This window comes from Carcharodon carcharias, chromosome 29 (assembly GCF_017639515.1).
Source record: "Carcharodon carcharias isolate sCarCar2 chromosome 29, sCarCar2.pri, whole genome shotgun sequence".
Classification (NCBI taxonomy): Eukaryota; Metazoa; Chordata; class Chondrichthyes; order Lamniformes; family Lamnidae; genus Carcharodon; species Carcharodon carcharias.
This window is the reverse complement of record NC_054495.1, coordinates 5,581,498-5,603,630: the sequence shown is the minus strand read 5'-3', so window position 1 is coordinate 5,603,630 and position 22,133 is coordinate 5,581,498. Positions and strand designations below refer to the sequence as shown.

General features: G+C 50.3%; 1 protein-coding gene across 1 annotated transcript in view; it reads left to right on the top strand.

The window, feature by feature from the left end:
* The window catches only part of bcl3 (BCL3 transcription coactivator), a 96,753-nt gene extending 89,673 nt beyond the window's left edge, over window positions 1–7,080 (top strand). The window contains exons 9-11 of the mRNA XM_041176693.1: window positions 3,402–3,569; window positions 4,329–4,461; window positions 6,162–7,080. Coding sequence (XP_041032627.1) covers window positions 3,402–3,569; window positions 4,329–4,461; window positions 6,162–6,916 — 1,056 coding nt within the window. The 3' untranslated portion in view covers window positions 6,917–7,080. The remainder of the gene's footprint in view (window positions 1–3,401; window positions 3,570–4,328; window positions 4,462–6,161) is intronic.
* Window positions 7,081–22,133: the final 15,053 nt, after the last annotated feature.

Genomic DNA, 22,133 nt, shown 5'->3' with positions numbered 1-22,133 from the left:
CTCCCTATCTCTGTAAACTCCAGCCCATACATCCCTCCCTACTCTGTAACCTCCTCCAGCTCCTACAACCCTCCCTATCTCTGTAACCTCCTCCAGCCCCTACAACCCTCCCTATCTCTGTAACCTCCTCCAGCTCCTATAGCCCTCCCTACTCTGTAACCTCCTCCAGCTCCTACAACACTCCCTATCTCTGTAACCTCCAGCCCCTACATCCCTCCCTATCTCTGTAACCTCCTCCAGCTCCTACAACCCCCCCATCTCCGTAACCTCCTCCAGCCCCTACAACCCTCCCTATCTCTGTAACCTCCTCCAGCCCCTACAACCCTCCCTATCTCTGTAACCTCCTCCAGCTCCTACAACCTTCCCTATCTCTGTAACCTCCTCCAACCCCTACAACCCTCCCTATCTCTGCAACCTCCTCCAGCCCCTACAACACCCCCTATCTCTGTAACCTCCCCCAGCCCCTACAACCCCCCCATCTCTGTAACCTCCTCCAGCCCCTACAACCCTCCCTATCTCTGTAATCTCCTCCAGCCCCTACAACCCTCCCTATCTCTGTAACCTCCCCCAGCCCCTACAACCCCCCCATCTCTGTAACCTCCTCCAGCCCCTACAACCCTCCCTATCTCTGTAACCTCCTCCAGTCCCTACAACCCTCCCTATCTCTGTAACCTCCTCCAGCCTCTACAACATTCCGAGATCTCTGCGCTCCTCCAATTCTCTTGCACATCAGCCGATTCCCATCACTCCACAATTGGCGGCCGTGCCTTCAGCTGCCTGGACCCTAAGCTCTGGAAATCCCTCCCTAAACCTCTCCACCTGTCTGTCTCTCTCTCTCCCACCCTCTCTCTCTCTCTCCCTGGTCCTTTAAGATGGTCCTTAAAACCTACCTCTTTGACCGATCTTTTGATCGCTAATAACCCCCTATGTGGCTTGGGGCCAAAATTTGATCTTTACTCACACCTGAAACGCCTTGGGATGTTTTATTCTGTTATAGGAGGCTAGATAGACAGAGATGGCCCTCAATTCCTGGCTACATATCAGTTCTGATCAGCGGCTGACTTGGGGAGTCTCAGATCGGAGGACGTCCAATCTTTGAGGACTATGCCTGAGCTCTGGCCAAAGTGGTCAACTGGAGGAGCAGGCAGTGTGTTGTCAAGGAGGTCAATGGGCACCCCCCCTTCCCATGGCTCACTTCCCTGGAGAATGCCTGACAGAGGAGCAAGAGGTTTAGGCCTGAGGCCTATCCTGACTAAGGGGAATCTAGGAGTCCCCCATCAAACGTATTATACTTCAGTTAGTGGGGGTTGTGCCCCTTTAAGAAGGGGGCTCTCGGTGACACTGGCTAGATGAGAGTATCTGCCATCAGTCATCATAATTGAAGGAAAGAGGATAAATGGATTGACTGACACCCAGGCCACAGGGTGACTCATGGTCACCAGGATCTGGTTTCCCTTGGCAACAGGATTGACGACAAGGGCCCTCAAGGAGCAACAAGAAATTGGTGTCACTTAGCAATCAGATTGTGAAATTCCTGTTTCTGATGTAACCTGTGGTATTCCCACTGTAATTTGAAGGGGAGATATGCATTTTGAAAGCACCACTCATGACCCAAAGTTCTTTACAGCCAATGAAGTACATTTTGAAGCATCATCAATTTGTGCAAAGCAAGCTCTCACGAACAGCAATGTATTCATTGTCAGATCATTGTATTAGTGATGTTAGTTGAGGGATAAATATTGGCCCCAGGTCATCGGGGAGAATTCCACCCACTGCTCTTCTTTAAATAGTGGCCGTGGGCTCTCTTACACCCACCTGAGAGGGCAGACATGGCCCTGGTTTGACATCTTGTCTGGAAGACAATAGCTCCGACAGTGCAGCACTCCCTCAGTACTGACCCTCTGACAGTGCAGCACTCCCTCAGTACTGACCCAATGACAGTGCAGCACTCCCTCAGCACTGACCCTCCGACAGTGCAGCACTCCCTCAGTACTGACCCTCCGACAGTGCAGCGCTCCCTCAGTACTGACCCTCTGACAGTGCAGCACTCCCTCAGCACTGACCCTCCGACAGTGCAGCACTGCCTCAGTACTGACCCTTCCAAAGTGTAGCATTCCCTCAGTTCTGACCCTTCGACAGTGCAGCGCTCCCTCAGTACTGACCCTTCGACAGTGCAGCACTCCCTCAGTACTGACCCTTCCACAGTGTAGCACTCTCTCAGTTCTGACCCTTCGACAGTGCAGCGCTCTCTCAGTTCTGACCCTTCGACAGTGCAGCGCTCTCTCAGTTCTGACCCTTCGACAGTGCAGTGCTCCCTCAGCACTGACCCTCCGACAGTGCAGCACTCCCTCAGCACTGACTCTCCGACAGTGCAGCACTCCCTCAGTACTGACCCTCTGACAGTGCAGCACTCCCTCAGTACTGACCCTCTGACAGTGCAGCACTCCCTCAGTACTGACCCTCCGACAGTGCAGTGCTCCCTCAGCACTGACCCTCTGACAGTGCAGCACTCCCTCAGCACTGACTCTCCGACAGTGCAGCTCTCCCTCAGTACGGACCCTCCCACAGTGTAGCACTCCCTCAGTTCTGACCCTTTGACAGTGCAGCACTCCCTCAGTACTGACCCTCTGACAGTGCAGCACTCCCTCAGTACTGACCCTCCGACAGTGCAGCAATCCCTCAGTACTGACCCTCCGACAGTGCAGCAGTCCCTCAGTACTGACCCTCTGACAGTGCAGCACTCCCTCAGCACTGACCCTCCCACAGCGTAGCACTCCCTCAGTTCTGACCCTTCGACAGTGCAGCACTCCCTCAGTACTGACCCTCCGACAGTGCAGCACTCCCTCAGTACTGACCCTCTGACAGTGCAGGACTCCTTCAGTACTGACCCTCAGTACTGTCCCTCCGACAGGGCAGCACTCCCTCAGTGTTGGCCGTGGGAGTGTCGGCCTGGATTATTGTCTTAGTGGTCTATAGAGAGATATAGAAAGTGATAAACAGAGACAGAGCAAGATGGAGAGACAGGGAGAGAGGGAGAGCAAGTGACTGAACAAGAGTGAAAGAGAGAGAGAGACAGAGAGTGAAAGAGCGACAGAGTGGAAGATGGGGAATCAGAGAGGAAGGTAGAGAGACAGAGAGGCAGAGAGAGAAACAGAGATAGAGAGGAAGATCGAGAGAGGCAGAGAGATAGAGAGGAAGATAGAGAGAGGCAGAGAGAGAGAGAGAGGAAGATAGAGAGATAGACAGAGAGAGGGAGAGGCTGAGAGAGTAAGGAAGATAGAGATACAGAGAGACAGAGAGAGGGAGAGAGAGGGATACAGAGGGAGCTAACCACTGAACAGTTGCTCACTGATAGATTTGCTGTATCCTGATGGCCATGTTCTCTCTCTCTTTGCTTGCAGCATGGTGCTAATGTCAACCTGCAGACATACTCAGGGAACACTGCCTTGCACTCCTCCAGCGGCCGGGGGCTAATGGAGATCGTCAAGGTCCTTCTAAAGAACGGGGCCGACAGCAGCATTAAAAACTGCCACAACGACACGTCCCTGATGGTTGCCAAGAACAGAAAGGTTGGTCTGGGGCCTGTCTCCCCCCTCCCCAACCCTCCCACAGAGGGCTGTGGGTGCTCAGGCACGGGGAGGAGGTCAAGTCGGAGGGTGGGGGGGGTGGCAATAGGTTTGTTGCGCTCAAGTGAATCCTGGCGAGCGCTGGGGCAAGTCGGGGGGAGTTGATGGCGAGTCCCTGGCCTTGAAATCCCCGAGGCCCCAGGCTTACACCACGCAGAGTGGTTCGGGGGGGGTTCAAATCCCAGCTCCACAGCTGGTGGAGGTTCAACCTCAGCTCATTCAGTGTGGAATTGAAAACCAGCTCCTCTCAGACATGACAGCTTTCCTCGATTGTTGAGGGAGAAAAAGCCCCAGCTGTTTTACTGTTGCCCGGCCGAGCCTACATGTGACTCCGGACCCCACAGCAATGGGGTTGGCCCTTGGAGTTCAGTCATGGGGCGTTGGGTGTCGCTGGCTGAGGGCCAGCATTTATTGCCCATCCCTAACTGCCCTTTGAGGTGTAGGTCCACCCCACCACGCTGCCCTCTGAGATGGCCACTCAGCTCAAGAGCAATTAGGGACGGGCAACAAATGTTAGGCCTGCCGGTGGTGTCCACGTCTCATGAATGACTAAGGCCCCAGGTGGGTTTGAGGTAGAAAATTGGCTGGGATTGTTTTGAATTGGGGGGGGAATGGGGGGTAGGGCGGCGGTGGCCAGCGTAGGTGTCCAACGGGCGCCAAGGTGTCATTTGCCTCATGTACCCCTTTCTCTGTTTGCCCCAGGTGATTGACATCCTACGGGGGAAGGCGAGTCGCTCAGTCGCTCAGACTCTGTCCAGCCCGAGGCTGTCCAGCGTGATAAAGGAGTGCCCATCGCCCAGCAGCAAACCGAACTCGCCCCTCTCCGCAAACCACGGTGAGTAACGGTGACAATCCGGTGCCTGTCCAGGCCGAGGGGCAAAAGGGGCGAGCGTTGGGGGGGGGGGGGGGTGGGCGGGGGCAGAGGCTGCGTTGGGAGGGTCGGGGAGAAGCGGCGAGGGGCGGAGTGCCGCGGGGGAGGGGTGTGCGGTGAGATGTTGGATCAGGCCAGTGGTGTGAATCACCCTCATCGCGAATCAACAGTCTCTCATTGAATTGTTCCAGCACTGAAGGAGGCCATTCAGCCCATTGTGACCATGCTGGATCTCCGCCCTGTGCCACTCCCCCACAGGATCGTGGAATAGTTAATATACCATGCCGGATTTCTCTTTCTTTGACCAGAATGTAGGCCTCAGCATTCACTCAAATGTATCTCTCACCATTACTCAGAGTGTAGCTCTGGCCTTAACTAGAATGTAGACATCACCAGTCACTAGATTATGGGTCTCACCATTGGTTAGAATTAAGGTCTCACCATTGACTAGATTTAGGCCTCGCCATTAACTGGAATGTAAGCCTCTTCACTGGCCAGAAGTGGACCCCATCATTAATTTGATGTAGTGCCTCACCATTGACTAGACTGCAGACCTCATCATTGGTTAGAATGTAGCCCTTCCCGTTGGCTAGAATGCAGGTCTCTCCATTCATGAGAATGTAGGCCTCACGATTGACCAGAATGTAGGCCTCACCGTTAACTGGATTATAGGCCTCTCAACTGGCCAGAGTGCAGGCCTTGCCATTAACTAGAATGTAGGCCACATAATGGACGAGAATGTAGGTCTCACCATTAACGAGAATGTAGGTCTCACCATTAACGAGAATGTAGGCCTCACCATTAACGAGAATGTAGGTCTCACCGTTAATGAGAATGTAGGTCTCACTATTAATGAGAATGTAGGTCTCACCATTAATGAGAATGTAGGTCTCACCATTAACGAGAATGTAGGTCTCACCATTAATGAGAATGTAGGTCTCACCATTAATGAGAATGTAGGTCTCACCATTAACAAGAATGTAGGTCTCACCATTAATGAGAATGTAGGTCTCACCATTAATGAGAATGTAGATCTCACCATTAATGAGAATGTAGGTCTCACCATTAACGAGAATGAAGGTGTCACCATTAAACGCCAAACACCATATTGTGGGAAAAGCACAACTGTGGTGGGGGTGGGGGTGCGGGTCGCAGAAATATGGGACAGTTCTCTCGAAGAGCCGGCACAATTGCAATGGGCCGAGTGGCCTCCTTCTGTGCTGCCTGGCGCTGTGATCCGACGGTCGGCTTGTGGAATGGAGGGAAGCGTCTTTGTCAGGACGCGAGGTAATGGCCACTTGACCCAGCAAGGCGGCTGAGGTCAAAGGTCGGGGCCGGTGGCGAAACTCCACCGCTCCCGCACAATCAAAAACCGGGATAGGGATTGGTCAACGTGGAGTACTGCGGCCTTGCTGTTTCGAAATGGGGGGGTCGTGTCCACGATGAGGGAAGTGTTCTTGGCCCCTGAACTTGCCGACGCCAAACGCCGGGAATATATCGGTAGGTGGGGTGGGGGGGGGCAAAGAACTAGAGAGGGAAGGTCACCAGGGAGTTTAGTATCGCGGCAAAGTGGGCTGCCCGGGACATTCTATAGGTCATTCTGGGCAAATTGAGTTTGAGCAGCCTGAGTTGGGATCTGACCTCCCTCCTTGTCTCGTTTACAGTGGTGAGGTGCCCCTCGCCTGGTGCCCAGCAGAAGGGATCACCGCAGCACCTCCTCCCGCCGGCAGCATTGAGCCCCTGCCAGGACTTGCCATCCTTCCCGTTGTCCGACAGCCAGATGTCCTACTGCCAGAGGTCGCCCCTGAACGGGGGTGCCACCCCCACCACCACCACCACCACCAGCCATCCCAGGACGCCAAGGCCAGCCAGTAGGCCCCACCCGGGAGAGGTGCCAGTCGGTGCCCAGGAGGACAGGGGCCCCCCTCAACACCTAACGACTCAGCCCCACCCGTGGGAGAAGATGGACCGGCAGGCCGAGGTGGCGGGGTCGGGGGCCGGCTCGCCGACGGGCACCCCTCCTGCTCGCCGGGCCGGGCACTGCCAGTCGGGGCACGCCTTCCCCCAGCTCTACTGCCACGGACACGCCAGCCACCCGCTCCTCCCCGGCGGCGCCGTTTACCCGCTGTCCCCGTTCCACCAGCGGTACCCGACCGGCGACGGGGCGTTCCTCAACTTCCCAGGCGCGACGCACCCCACCCTGGTGCCGCCGGCCTTCGTGGCCCACCTGACGTGCCCGCTGCCAGTCCAGCCGGCGGGGGGGAAGGAGCGCCACGCCCCCAACCCGCCTCCGGCCAAGCCCAGCCGGGTCGGCTGGCCGCTGCTGCTGCACCATCAGGGAAGGCCGTCCAGCCGCGACAGTGACCGCTCGGACGTCTCGACGCTCAGTGCCAACAGTGCGGGCAGAGGGGAGAGTTGACACAGACACGGACCTGGTTCAAGCTAAGGACACAAGCGCTGGGTTGTAAATATAAATTGTTTCGGACTGTCCACGCAACCAGCCGACCGGACAAAGAGAGATTTGGCCGCTTCACGGCCCCGATTTTCGAATACATTGTGAATTGATGCAGTAATTATTGAAATAAATCGTGTAGATATTCATCATCCGCTTCCCCTTATGTCGCCTCCATGACAATGCTATCACCTCCACGTAACTGATAGGCTAGAGTAAACGCGGGGCACCGAGATTCGAGACCTGATCCAGAATGAGATCACCAACACCATCCAGGCAACCCGGAGAACATGGCAGCAAAAGGACAGGTACAGCACGGGGTTAGATACAGAGTAAAGCTCCCTCTACACTGTCCCCATCAAACACTCCCAGGACAGGTACAGCACGGGGTTAGATACAGAGTAAAGCTCCCTCTACACCGTCCCCATCAAACACTCCCAGGACAGGTACAGCACGGTGTTAGATACAGAGTAAAGCTCCCTCTACACTGTCCCCATCAAACACTCCCAGGACAGGTACAGCATGGGGTTAGATACAAAGTAAAGCTCTCTCTACACTGTCCCCATCAAACACTCCCAGGACAGGTACAGCACGGGGTTAGATACAAAGTAAAGCTCTCTCTACACTGTCCCCATCAAACACACCCAGGACAGCTACAGCACAGAGTTAGATATAGAGTAAAGCTCCCTCTACACTGTCCCCATCAAACACTCCCAGGACAGGTACAGCACGGGGTTAGACACAGAGTAAAGCTCCCTCCACACTGTCCCCATCAAACACACCGAGTGTAGGTACAGCACGGGGTTAGGTACAGACTAAATCTCTGTCTACATCGTCCCTATCAAACACATACAATAGAGGTCTCACAAATTTGATTGAATTTTTCTAGGAGGTGACTAGGTGTGTAGATGAGGGTAGTGTAGTTGATGTAGTCTACATGGACTTCAGTAAGGCTTTTGACAAGATCCCACGTGGGAGACTGGTCAAGAAGGTAAGAGCCCATGGGATCCAGAGCAATTTGGCAAATTGGATCCAAAATGGCTTAGTGGCAAGAGGCAGAGGGTGATGGTCGAAAGTTGTTTTTGGGATAGGAAGCCTATGACGAGTGGTGTACTGCAGGGATCGGTGCTGGGACCCTTGCTGTTTGTAGTGTATGCCAATGATTAAGACATGAATATAGGAGGTATGATCAGTAAGTTCACAGATGACATGAAAATTGGTGGTGTGGTGAATAGGGAGGAGGAGAGCCTTAGACTACAGAACAATATAGATGGGCTGGTCAGATGGATAGAGCAGTGGCAAATGGAATTTAATCCTGAAAAGTGTGAAATGATGCATTTTGGGAGGGATAACACAGCAAGGGAGAACACAATGAATGGTAGGACTCCAGGAAGTACAGAGGATCAGAGGGACCTTGGTGTACATGTTGATAGATACTTGAAGGCAGCAACACAGGTAAATAATGTGTTTAAGACGGCAAATGGGATATTTGCCATTATTAGCTGAGGCATCGAGAATAAGAGCAGGGAGGTTATGTTGGAGCTGTATAAAACACTAGTTAGGCCACAGCTGGAGTACTGTGTGCAGTTCTGGTCGCCACATTATAGGAAGGATGCGATTGCACTGGAGAAGGTACAGAGGAGATTGACCAGGATGTTGCCTGGGCTGGGGTGTTTCAGCTATGAAGAGGGATGGGATAGGCTGGGCTTGTTTTCCTTAGAGCAGAGAAGGCTGAGGAGGGACCTGGTTGAGATGTACAAAATTATAAGAGGCATAGATAGGGTAGATAGGAAGAAACTTTTCCCCTGGGTGGCGGTGTCAATAACCAGGGGGCTTGAACATAAGGTAAGGGGCAGGAAGTTTAGACAGGAATTGAGGAATTTTTTTTTTTACCCAAATGGTGGTTGTAATTTGGAACAGACTGCCTGAGGGGGTGGGAGAAGCAGGAACCCTCACAACATTTAAGGAGTATATAGATGAGCACTTGAAATGCAATGACATGCATGGCTATGGGCTAAGTACTGGAAATTGGAATTAGCATAGTTAGGTGCTTGATGGCTGGCACAGACATGATGGGCCAAAGGGCCTGTCTCTATGCTGTATAACTCTATGACTCTAGGTCAAACACAGGGTTAGATACAGAGTAAAGCTCCCTCTACACTGTCCCCATCAAACACTCCCAGGGCAGGTACAGCACGGGGTTAGATACAGAGTAAAGCTCCCTCTACACTGTCCCCATCAAAGACTCCCAGGACAGGTACAGCACGGGGTTAGATACAGGGTAAAGCTCCCTCTACAATGATATTCCCGTGTCTTGAAGTCACATTAGCCTCTGCCAGCTCTTCAGTTGGATGTAGTTGGAGCAGTGCCCGGGGCTGCTGTGGCCTGTGCCTTTGTGGCTGCTCCCTCTTGGGCCTTGGCCAATATTCATCGCCCCTTCAACAAGGCAGTTGCAGATTATCTGGCCATGTCACCTGTTTTTTTTCTGGGATCTTGCTGTCTGCATATTGGCTCCCGCCTTCTCTACATGGCAACAGTGAACGCAGCTGCGTAAAAAAGCACTTCATTGGCTGCGAGTGGCTGTGAACTGAAATGCAGCTTTCTATCAGCCGCTGAGGGAGGAGATCAGCTCTCGCTCCGCCGAGCCGCGTTGTGGACACTGTGAGCTGGAAGCCGCTGCAGCTTCTCTCCGCTCTCTCACACGCCACGCCAGAGCATCCCACCGCACCCCTACCCAGCCCCTCCCTCCACCCCACCACCCCACCCCCGACTCCTCAGTCCGCCATCTGAGGCAGCGTTACCCAGGCTGGGCAGGAAGCCAACAGCTCACGGTCTTTCCCACGGCGTCTGGAGCTCAGACCAACGTCCGCAGCGGGACTTGGATGCTTCAGCACCTGACACGGTCCCCTCGCCCACGACCCCCTGCCCCCTGTTTCCAGCCAATAGTCGGCCAACGCATCCATCCTCGGCACTGCCTTCCTACGCCAGTCGGAGACCCAACTGGATGATGCCAGAGTGCCCTTTTTATCCTATTTTCAACATTTTTGTAGTCTGTGAAGTAACATGTTCAAAGAAAATTTCTTTAAAAACCCCATTTTTTTGAACCCTCCCCCCCCACCCCACCAATTGATTTTTCTCCAGGGTTGCACACAGCAGTGTCCCGGATGCTGAACTTCAAATCCTGGGAGCTCCAGGCCAATCCAAGGGGGGGTGGCAAACCTTATCCAAAAGTCTGGCTTGCCTCTAGGCTCAGTCCAGCTCCAATCTCCCGCCCTCTGGAAACTTCAGCTCATCCAAAACTCTGCTCCCCTCCATGTCCGAATTCACACTAGGTCCCATTCAGCTATCACCCCCAATGCTGCTCTCTGACCCACAATGGTCCTGGGGCCAGCAACGATTTCAAAATTCTCATCCTCGTTTTTAAGTTCCAACCCTCCCTACCCCACCATCTCCTCCAGCCCCTATAACCCTCCCTATCTCTGTAACCTCCTCCAGCCCCTACAACCCTCCCTATCTCTGTAACCTCCTCCAGCCCCTACAACCCCCCCATCTCTGTAACCTCCTCCAGCTCCTACAACCCTCCCTATCTCTGTAACCTCCTCCAGCCCCTACAACCCTCCCTATTTCTGTAACCTCCTCCAGCCCCTACAACCCTCCCTAGCTTTGTACCCTCCTCCAGCCCCTACAACCCTCCCTATCTCTGTGACCTCCTCCAGTCCATACAACCCTCCGAGATCTCTGCGCTCCTCCAATTCCAGCCTCTTGACCATCCCCCAATTCCCATCCCTCCACCATTGGCGGCCGTGCCTTCAGTTGCCTTGGTGGGGGGTGCCTGAGCTCTGGGATTCTCTTCCTAACCCACTCCACCCCCTCTCTCTCTCTTTCTTTCTTTCTCTCCTCCTTTACGACGTTCCTTAAAAACCGACCTCTTTGATCGAGCTTCTTAACCAGAGGGACACAGATTGAAGAGAATCGGGAAAAGAACCAGAGGAGGGAGATGAGGAGAATTTTATTTTGACGCAGCGAGTTGTTGTGATCTGGAAGGCGCTGCCTGAAAGGGCGGTGGAAGCAGATTCAATAGGAACTTTCAAAAGGGGGGAATTGGATAAATACTGGAAGGGGTAAATTTGCATGGGATATGGGGAGAGTGCAGTGGGGGAAGAACAGGACTAATCGGAGAGCTCATTCAAAGATCCGGCAGAGGTATGATCGGCCAACTGGCCTCCCCCTGTGCTGCATGAGCCTCTTGGGTGCTGAATGATCTTCGGCAGGGCAGTAGTGGTGGGACTGGACCTCCTAACCCTCCGGGTTTCATGATCGTTACTCACCAAAGCCACCGAGGCAAGGGAGTTGGCTATTTGGCCCCTTTCAGGCCTGAGCCAGCACTCCGTCCCATCCGAACGTAAAGCCCATTGCACCGCGTAGGCTGAACACCTGTTGACACGTTCACCCAACGCAATGCTAGCAATCCCAGTTTTGACATCGTGGATTGAGACCCCCCCCCACTCCCCCCACTCCCAGCCTCGCCCGCTTTGTGGGAAGAGAGTTCCAGGTTTCCGCTTCCCTTCGCGTGATGAAGTGCTTCCTGACATCGCCCCCTGAACGGCCCGGCTCGAGTTTTAAGGCTGGGCTCTGCTTTATACTTGATCCCTCGACCAAGAGGAATAGTTTCCCCAGCCTCCCACTCAATCTACCCAGTTAACCTTTTGCACTGCTGGGATGAGTCCGGCACCCAAAATTCCAAACTCCAGGGAATACATGGCAAGTTTGCGATCCCGGTGCTCATCGTTTCACCCGCTGAACCATGAATCATCCTCATCATCTCTTTGATTATTTTTCTGGGGACGTGCTGGTTAAAATCCTTCCCCCATAGTTTTCCAGAGTCATTGAGTGTTGGGTGGATGGAAAGAAGGTGCATGCATTGGATGAGGTGGTCACAGAGATGTTGGCGAAGCACCCCAAAGTCAATACTCACCGGCGTCGGGATGTTCCCTAGAAGGGGGCTTCAGCCTGGTCAACAACAAGTAAAAGCTGAACCTGCTCCAACCCTCTCACCCCGCTGTGTTGTGAACCCTGAATGGAATGCCACTCTGGTTGGCATTTGGATTATGGGGGAGGTGATGGGGCAGTGGTATTCTCGCTAGACTAGGAATCCAGAGACCCAGGGTAATGCTCCAGGGACCTGGGTTCGAATCCTGCCGAGGCAGAGGGTGGAATTTGACTTCAATAATAAAACAATATGGAATTAAATTAACGGTTGTTGTAAAAACCCATCTGGTTCACTAATGCCCTTTATGGGAAGGAGCTCTGTCGCCCCGGCCTACACGTGACTCCAGACCCAGACCCACAGCAATGCGGTTGTCTCTGAAATGGTCGAGCAAGACACTCAGTTGTTACAAAGTGACAAAAAAGGAATGAAACCAGATGGACCGCCCGGCATCGACCCAGACACCAGAAACGACAACAGCAATCTGGCGACCCTGCAAAGTCCCCCTTACTAACATCTGGGGGTTAGTGATGAAATTGGGAGAACTGCCTCACAGACTAGTCAAGTAACAGCCTGAAATAGTCACCCTCACAGAATCATAATCATACAGATAATGTCCCAGACACCACCATCGCCATCCCTGGGTATGTCCTGTCCCACCAGCAGGACAGACCCAGCAGAGATGGTGATACAGTCAGGAGGGAGTTGCCCTGGGAGTCCTCAACATCGACTCCAGACCCCATGAAGTCTCATGGCATCAGGTCAAACATGGGCAAGGAAAGCTCCCTCTGATTACCACGTACCGCCCTCCCTCAGCTGATGAATCAGTGCTCCTCCATGTTGAACATCACTTGGAGGAAGCACTGAGGGTGGCAAGGGCACAGAATGTTCTCTTTAGTGTCCACGACAAAGAGTGGCTCTGTAACACCACTACTGACCGAGCTGGCTGAGTCCTAAAGGACATAGCTGTTAGACTGGGTCCGCGGCAGGTGTTGAGGGAACCAACAGAGGGAAAAACATACTTGACCTCATCCTCACCAACCTGCCTGCCACAGATGTATCTGTCCATGACAGTCTCGGTAGGAGTGAACACCACACAGTCATTGTGGACACAAAGTCCCACCTTCACATTGAGGATACCCTCTATTGTGTTGTGTGACACTACCACCGTGCTAAATGGGATAGGTTTCGAACAGATCTAGCAACTCAAGACTGGGCATCCATGAGGTGCTGTGGGTCATCAGCAGCAGCAGACCTGTACTCGAACACAATCTGTAACCTCATGGCCCAGCATATCCCCCACTCTACCATTACCATCAAGCCAGGGGATCAACCCTGGTTCAATGAAGAGTGCAGGAGCAGCACCAGGCATACCTAAAAATGAGGTGTCGACCTGGTGAAACTATAACACAGCATTATTTGCTTGTCAAACAGCATATGCAGCAAGTGACAGACAGAGCTAAGCGATCCCACAACCAATGGATCAGATCAGTTCTGCAGCCCTGTCACATCCAGTCATGAATGGTGATGGACAATTAAGCAACTCTCTGAAGATGGAGGGTCCACAAATATCCCCATCCTCAATGATGGGGGAGCCCAGCACATCAATGCAAAGGATAAGGCTGAAGCATTTGCTACAATCTTCAGCCAGAAGTGCTGAGTAGATGATCCATCTCAGCCTCCTCCAGAGGTCCCCAGCATCAAGATGCCAGTCTTCAGCCAATTTGATTCACTCCACATGATATCAAGAAATGGCTGAAGGCACTGGATACTGCCAAGGCTATGGGCCCTGACAATATTCCAGCAATGGTACTGAAGACATATGCTCCAGAACTTGTCTTGCCCCTAGCCAAGCTGTTCCAGTACAGCTACAAAACCCAGTTATGTGGAAAATTGCCCAGGTATGTCCTGTAGATAAAAAGCAGGACAAATCCAACTCGGCCAATTACCGCCCCATCAGCCTACTCTCCATCATCAGTAAAGTAATGGAAGGGGTCAGCAACAGTGCTGTCAAGCGGCACTTGCTAAGCAATAACCAGCTCAAAGATGTCCAGTTTGGGTTCTGCCAGGGTCATTCAGCTCCTGACCTCATTACAGCCTTGGTTCAAACACGGACAAAAGAAATGAGCTCCCGAGGTGAGGTGAGAGTGACTGCCCTTGACATCAATGCCGCATTTGACTGAGTGTGGTATCAAGGAGCCCTAGCAAAACTGGAGTCAATGGGAATCAGGGGGGAAACTATCCGCTGGATGCAGTCATACCGAGCACAAAGGAAGATGGTTGCGGTTGTTGGAGGTCAGTCATCTCAGTTCCAGGACATCACTGCAGGAGTTCCTCAGGGTAGTGTCCTCGGCCCAGCCATCTTCAGCTGCTTCATCAATGACCTTCCTTCCATCATAAGGTCAGAAGTGGGGATGTTCGCTGATGATTGCACAATGTTCAGCACCATTCGTCACTCCTCAGATACTCAAGCAGTCAGTGTTCAAATGCAGCAAGACCTGGACAATATCCAGGCTTGGGCTGACAAGAGGCAAGTAACATTCACGCCACACAAGTGTCAGGCAGTGACCATCTCCAACAAGAGAGAATCTAACCATTGCCCCTTGATGTTCAATGGCATTATCATTGCTGAATCCCCCACTATCAACATCCTGGGGGTTACGATTGACCAGAAACTGAAACTGGACTAGCCAGATAAATACTGTGGCTACAAGAGCAGGTCAGAGGCTAGGAATCTTGTGGCGAGTAACTCACCTCCTGACTCCTCAAAGCCTATCCACCATCTACAAAGCACAAGTCAGCAGTGTGATGGAATATTCCCCACTTGCCTGGATGTGTGCAGTTCCCACGACACTCAAGAAGCTGGACACTATCCAGGACAAAGCAGCCCCACTTGATTGGCAACCACATCCACAAACCTTCACTCCCTCCACCACCGACATACAGTAGCAGCAGTGTGTACCATCTACAATATGCACTGTAGGAACTCACCAAGGCTCCTTAGACAGCACCTTCCAAACCCACAACCGTTACCACCTAGAAGGGCAAGGGCAGCAGACATATAGGAACACCATCACCTGGAAGTTCCCCTCCAAGTCACTCACCATCCTGAATTGGAAATATATCGGCCGTTCCTTCACTGTCGCTGGGTCAAAATCCTGGAACTCCCTCCTGATCAGCACAGTGGGTGTACCTACACCACATGGATTGCAGTGGTTCAAGAAGGCAGCTCACCACCACCTTCTCAAGGGGCAATTAGGGATGGGCAATAAATTCTGGCCCAGCCAGCAAAGCCCACATCTCATGAATGAATGAAACAAAATTGATTTGTGCTCACAACACCAAACTAGATTGGCATGACATGGACCAGCTAACTCAGAGAACCACAGGGGCATTGGGGAATAGACAGGGGGGGCTTTCACGGCACGTTTTTACAGAAAGGTTCTTACTTGCATTTAACTGAGGTACAATTGACAGAAGAGTGTAGAGGGAGCATTACTCTGTATCTGACCCCGTGCTGTACCTGGCCTGGGAGTGTTTGATGGGGACAGTGTAGAGGGAGCTTAACTCTGTATCTCACCCCGTGCTGTACCTGTCCTGGGAGTGTTTGATGGGGACAGTGTAGAGGGAGCTTTACTCTGTATCTAACCCCGTGCTGTACCTGTCCTGGGAGTGTTTGATGGGGACAGTGTAGAGGGAGCTTTACTCTGTATCTAACCCCGTGCTGTAGCTGTCCTGGGAGTGTTTGATGGGCACAGTGTAGAGGGAACTTTACTTTGTATCTAACCCCGTGCTATACCTGTCCTGGGAGTGTTTGATGGGCACAGTGTAGAGGGAACTTTACTTTGTATCTAACCCCGTGCTATACCTGTCCTGGGAGTGTTTGATCGGGGCTGTGTAGAGGGAGCTTTACTCTGTATCTAACCCTGTGCTGTACCTGTCCTGGGAGTGTTTGATGGGGACGGTGTAGAGGGAGATTTACTCTGTATCTAACCCCGTTCTGTACCTGTCCTGCAAGTGTTTGATGAGGATAGTGTAGAGGGAGCTTTACTCTGTATCTAACCCTGTGCTGTACCTGTCCTGGGAGTGTTTGATGGGGACAGTGTAGAGGGAACACTCCTGTGTGTGAAATTGATAGTGAATAGGGCTGGGGGATCTTCAGCCTGTGTTCTTTCACATGGACGACCCTTCCTGAGGTGGAAAATGACTTGTCTGGTTCTGCGCCTGTTCAAACAGAGTCCTGTGGAACCATTCCCAAAGATCAAACCTCCTGTCCACAACCCTCTTTTTCATTTTGTTGAACAGCTAAATATTTTCCTACTTTTTGGCACCTTGCCACATTGGTGGTTAACTGAGCAAGCCTTGGCAGCCTCTATGGCCTCGACGAATACTGCTCACTCTTGATGTAAGATACTATGGGTTTGTACACGACGCCAAGGGTTTCAACTTACACTCACACCTCTTTCCACTGACAGGTACAGTCACACTGCCCCAAGGTGTGGAAATTAACTCTTTTATCTGTCTCTTCCAAAGACAGTCAGACACTGAGCAACCTGTTCCCAGAGTAGAGAATTAACCCTCTCACTCACCTTTCTCCAGCTACAGTCAGACACTGGACAGCCTGTTCCCAGAGTAGAGAATTAACTCTTTCACTCACCTTTTTCCAATTACAGTCAGAGATCAGGTAGCCTGTTCCCAGAGTAGAGCATTACCCCTTACACTCACCTTTCTCCAGTCACAGTCAGACACTGGACAGCCTGTTCCTAGAGAAGAGAATTAATCCTCTCACTCACCTTTCTCCAGCGACAGTCGGACACCAGACAACCTGTTCACAGAGTAGAGAATTAACTCTTTCACTCACCTTTCTCCAGTTACAGTCAGAGATCGGGTAACCTGTTCCCAGAGTAGAGAATTAACCCTTTCACTCACCTTTCTCCAGTTACAGTCTGACATCAGGCAGCCTGTTCCCAGAGTAGAGAATTAATCTTTTCACTCACATTTCTCCAGTCAGTCAGACACTGGACAGCCTGTTCCCAGAGAAGAGAATTAACCCTTTCACTCACCTTTCTCCAGCTACAGTCAGACACTGAACAGCCTGTTCCCAGAGCAGAGAATTAATCCTTTCACTCACCTTTCTGCAGTAACATTCATACACCAGGTAGCCTATTGCCAGAAAATGGGGTTAACCGATTCGCTCAACCCTACCCAGTTAAATCTTTCACAGGCATGAAAATGTGGAATTCACTGTATGATCTGCATGCTGCAATGGCTGGACCGAATGTATTTCCTGGCCTGATGCCCTTCCTGCTAATATCAGCTGTGTCAGCAGGCGCAGTTCTCTAGGTAATGTGAGCGGAGCACCTTCTGTACAAACATGAAAAAGACTGTAATCACAGCATTAAACATAACCAAGGGCAGCAACACTGTCAATGGATGAGACAACATGATGAGAACGACAACTGGAATAAAGTGCCGTTAGGGGTGGACGAATCAGCACCTAACCCCGTGCTGTACCTGTCCTGGGAGTTTTGATGGGGACAGTGTAGAGGGAGCTTTACTCTGTATCTAACCCCGTGTTGTACCTGTCCTGGGAGTGTTTGATGGGGACAGTGTAGAGGCAGCTTTACTCTGTATCTAACGCCGTGCTGTACCTGTCCTGGGTGTGTTTGATGGGGACAGTGTAGAGGGAGCTTTACTCTGTATCTAACCCCGTGCTGTACCTGTCCTGGGAGTGTTTGATGGGGACAGTGTAGAGGGAGCTTTACTCTGTATCTAACCATGTGCCATATTGTTTATTAAATAGTTCCCTTCCCCCACCACACTTACAGTAACTCTCCCTGATGATGCATTGACCTCTTTTTCTAAGAAATTTTACAGTTACAGTAGAGGATGGCATTTGTTCAAACCACTGCTTCACATTCCTCAAAGTCAAGGCAGAAACTTTCCCAGGATTGAAGCCAATGAAGTTAGTGTTCCCAAAATATCCTCTTCCTCGCACTTTGCTGCGGAGATCCACCCAGGGCTGAAACTCACTTCTGCATTAATGTCCGACCATTTCCAATCTCACCAATTGGCTTCCACAGGAGAACAGTGCCGGGGGTGGATACAACATCCCTCGCAGATAGTTTGATCTCCGAATACATTGTTCATTGTTCCAGACAGGATTCGGATCCAGTAGCAGGGTCTGTACACATGAAACAACTGGGTTCAGATTCCAAGCAGCAATCAGACCTTGGGGTTCATGAGCTTTCTATATAGAATAACAGATACCCCGTAGTGAGTTACAGGCTGGAATCTAATCGAGGGGTTCGGGGTGGTTTATATATAGAATAACAGATAACCGGGAGTGAGTTACAGACTGGAATCTAATTGAGGGGTTCGGTGTGGTTTATATATAGAATAACAGATATCCAGGAGTGAGTTACAGACTAGAATCTAATTGAGGGGTTTGGAGTGGTTTATATATAGAATAATAGACACCAGGGAGTGAGTTACAGACTGGAATCTAATTGAGGGTCCGGGGAGGTTTATATATAGAATAACAGATATCTGGGAGTGAGTTACAGACTAGAATCTAATCGAGGGGTTCGGGGTGGTTTATACATAGAATAACAGCTACCCGGGAGTGAGTTACAGACTGGAATCTAATCGAGGGGTTCAGGGAGATTATGTGTAGAATAACAGATACCCGGGAGTGAGTTACACGCTGGAATCTAATCGAGGGGTTTGGGGTGGTTTATACATAGAATAACAGATACCCGGGAGTGAGTTACAGACTGGAATCTAATCGAGGGCTTCAGGGGGTTTATATATAGAATAACAGACACCAGGGAGTGAGTTACAGACTGGAATCTAATTGAGGGTTTGGGGACGTTTATATATAGAATAACAGATATCCGGGAGTGAGTTACAGACTAGAATCTAATCGAGGGGTTCGGGGAGGTTTATATATAGAATAACAGATATCCGGGAGTGAGTTACAGACTAGAATCTAATCGAGGGGTTCGGGGTGGTTTATACATAGAATAACAGATACCCGGGAGTGAGTTACAGACTGGAATCTAATCGAGGGGTTCAGGGGGTTTATATATAGAATAACAGACACCAGGGAGTGAGTTACAGACTGGAATCTAATTGAGGGTTTGTGGAGGTTTATATATGGAATAATAGATATCCGGGAGTGAGTTACAGACTAGAATCCAATCGAGGGGTTCGGGGTGGTTTATATATAGAATAACAGATACCTGGGAGTCAGTTACAGACTGGAATCTAATTGAGGGGTTCGGGGTAGTTTATATATAAAATAACAGATACCCGGGAGTGAGTTACAGACTGGAATCTAATCGAGGGGTTCGGGTGGTTTATACATAGAATAACAGACACCCAGGAGTGAGTTACAGACTGGAATCTAATCGGGGGGTTCGGGGCGGTTTATACATAGAATAACAGATACCCGGGAGTGAGTTACAGACTGGAATCTAATCAAGGGGTTTGGAGTGTTTTATATATAGAATAACAGATACCCGGGAGTGAGTTACAGACTGGAATCTAATCGAGGGCTTCAGGGGGTTGAAATGTAGAATAACAGACACCAGGGAGTGAGTTACAGACTGGAATCTAATTGAGGGTTCGGGGAGGTTTATATATAGAATAACAGATATCCGGGGGTGAGTTACAGACTAGAATCTAATCGAGGGGTTCGAGGTGGTTTATACATAGAATAACAGATATCCGGGAGTGAGTTACAGACTGGAATCTAATCGAGGGTTTCAGGGTGTTTATATATAGAATAACAGATACCCGGGAGTGAGTTACAGACTGGAATCTAATCGAGGGGTTTGGGGTGGTTTATATATAGAATAACAGATACCCAAGGGGTGAGTTACAGACTGGAATCTAATCGAGGGCTTCAGGGGGTTTATGTATAGAATAACAGACACCAGGGAGGGAGTTACAGACTGGAATCTAATTGAGGGTTCGGGGGGGTTTATATATGGAATAACAGATATCCGGTAGTGAGTTACAGACTAGAATCTAATCGAGGGGTTCGGGGCGGTTTATATATAGGATAACAGATACCTGGGAGTGAGTTACAGACTGGAATCTAATTGAGGGGTTCGGGGTGGTTTATATATAAAATAACAGATACCCGGGAGTGAGTTACAGACTGGAATCTAATCGAGGGGTTCAGGTGGTTTGTACATAGAATAACAGATACCCAGGAGTGAGTTACAGACTGGAATCTAATCGAGGGCTTCAGGGGGTTGATATATAGAATAACAGACACCAGGGAGTGAGTTACAGACTGGAATCTAATTGAGGGTTCGGGGAGGTTTATATATAGAATAACAGATACCCGGGAGTGAGTTACAGACTGGAATCTAATCGAGGGGTTTGGGGTGGTTTATATATAGAATAACAGATACCCGGGAGTGAGTTACAGACTGGAATCTAATTGAGGGCTTCAGGGGGTTTATATATAGAATAACAGACACCAGGGAGTGAGTTACAGACTGAAATCTAATTGAGGGTTCGGGGAGGTTTATATTTGGAATAACAGATATCCGGTAGTGAGTTACAGACTAGAATCTAATCGAAGGGTTCGGGGTGGTTTATACATAGAATAACAGATACCCAGGAGTGAGTTACAGACTGGAATCTAATTGAGGGTTCGGGGAGGTTTATATATAGAATAACAGATATCTGGGAGTTAGTTACAGGCTAGAATCTAATCGAGGGGTTCGAGGTGGTTTATACATAGAATAACAGATACCCGGGAGTGAGTTACACACTGGAATCTAATCGAGGGGTTTGGGGTGGTTTATACATAGAATAACAGATACCCGGGAGTGAGTTACACACTGGAATCTAATCGAGGGGTTTGGGGTGGTTTATACATAGAATAACAGATACCCGGGAGTGAGTTACAGACTGGAATCTAATCGAGGGCTTCAGGGGGTTTATATATAGAATAACAGACACCAGTGAGTGAGTTACAGACTGGAATCTAATTGAGGGTTCGGGGAGGTTTATATATAGAATAACAGATATCCGGGAGTGAGTTACAGACTAGAATCTAATCGAGGGGTTCGGGGTGGTTTATATATAAAATAACAGATACCCAGGAGTGAGTTACAGACTGGAATCTAATCGAGGGGTTCAGGGGGGGTTTATACATAGAATAACAGATACCCGGGGGTGAGTTACAGACTGGAATCTAATCAAGGGGTTTGGAGTGGTTTATATATAGAATAACAGATACCCGGGAGTGCGTTACAGACTGGAATCTAATCGAGGGCTTCAGGGGGTTTTTATATAGAATAACAGACACCAGGGAGTGAGTTACAGACTGCAATCTAATTGAGGGTCCGGGGACGTTTATATATAGAATAACAGATATCCGGGAGTGAGTTACAGACTAGAATCTAATCGAGGGCTTCGGGGTGGTTTATATATAAAATAACAGATACCCGGGAGTGAGTTACAGGCTGGAATTTAATCGAGGGGTTCGGGGTGGTTTATATATAGAATAACAGATACCCGGGAGTGAGTTACAGACTGGAATCTAATCGAGGGGTTCAGGGGGTTTATATATAGAATAACAGATACCCGGGAGTGAGTTACAGACTGGAATCTAATCGAGGGGTTTGGCGTGGTTTATATATAGAATAACAGATACCCGGGAGTGAGTTACAGACTGGAATCTAATTGAGGGTTCGGGGAGGTTTATATATAGAATAACAGATAGCCGGGAGTGAGTTACAGACTAGAATCTAATCGAGGGGTTCGGGGTGGTTTATACATAGAATAACGAATACCCAGGAGTGAGTTACAGACTGGAATCTAATCGAGGGGTTCATGTGGTATACATAGAATAACAGATACCCTGGAGTGCGTTACAAATTGGAATTTAATTGAGGGGTTCCAGGTGCTTTATATATAGAATAACAGATACCTGGCAGTGAGTTACAGACTGGAATCTAAGCGACGGTTCGGGTGGTTTATATATAGAAAGCAGACACCCGGGAGTGAATTACAGACTGGAATCTAATTGAGGGATTCATGTGGTATACAGAGAATAACAGATACCCTGGAGCGAGTTACAGACTGGAATCTCATCGAGAGTTCCGGGGTGTTTTATACATAGACTAACAGATACTCGGGCGTGAGTTACAGACTGAAATCTAATCAAAGGAT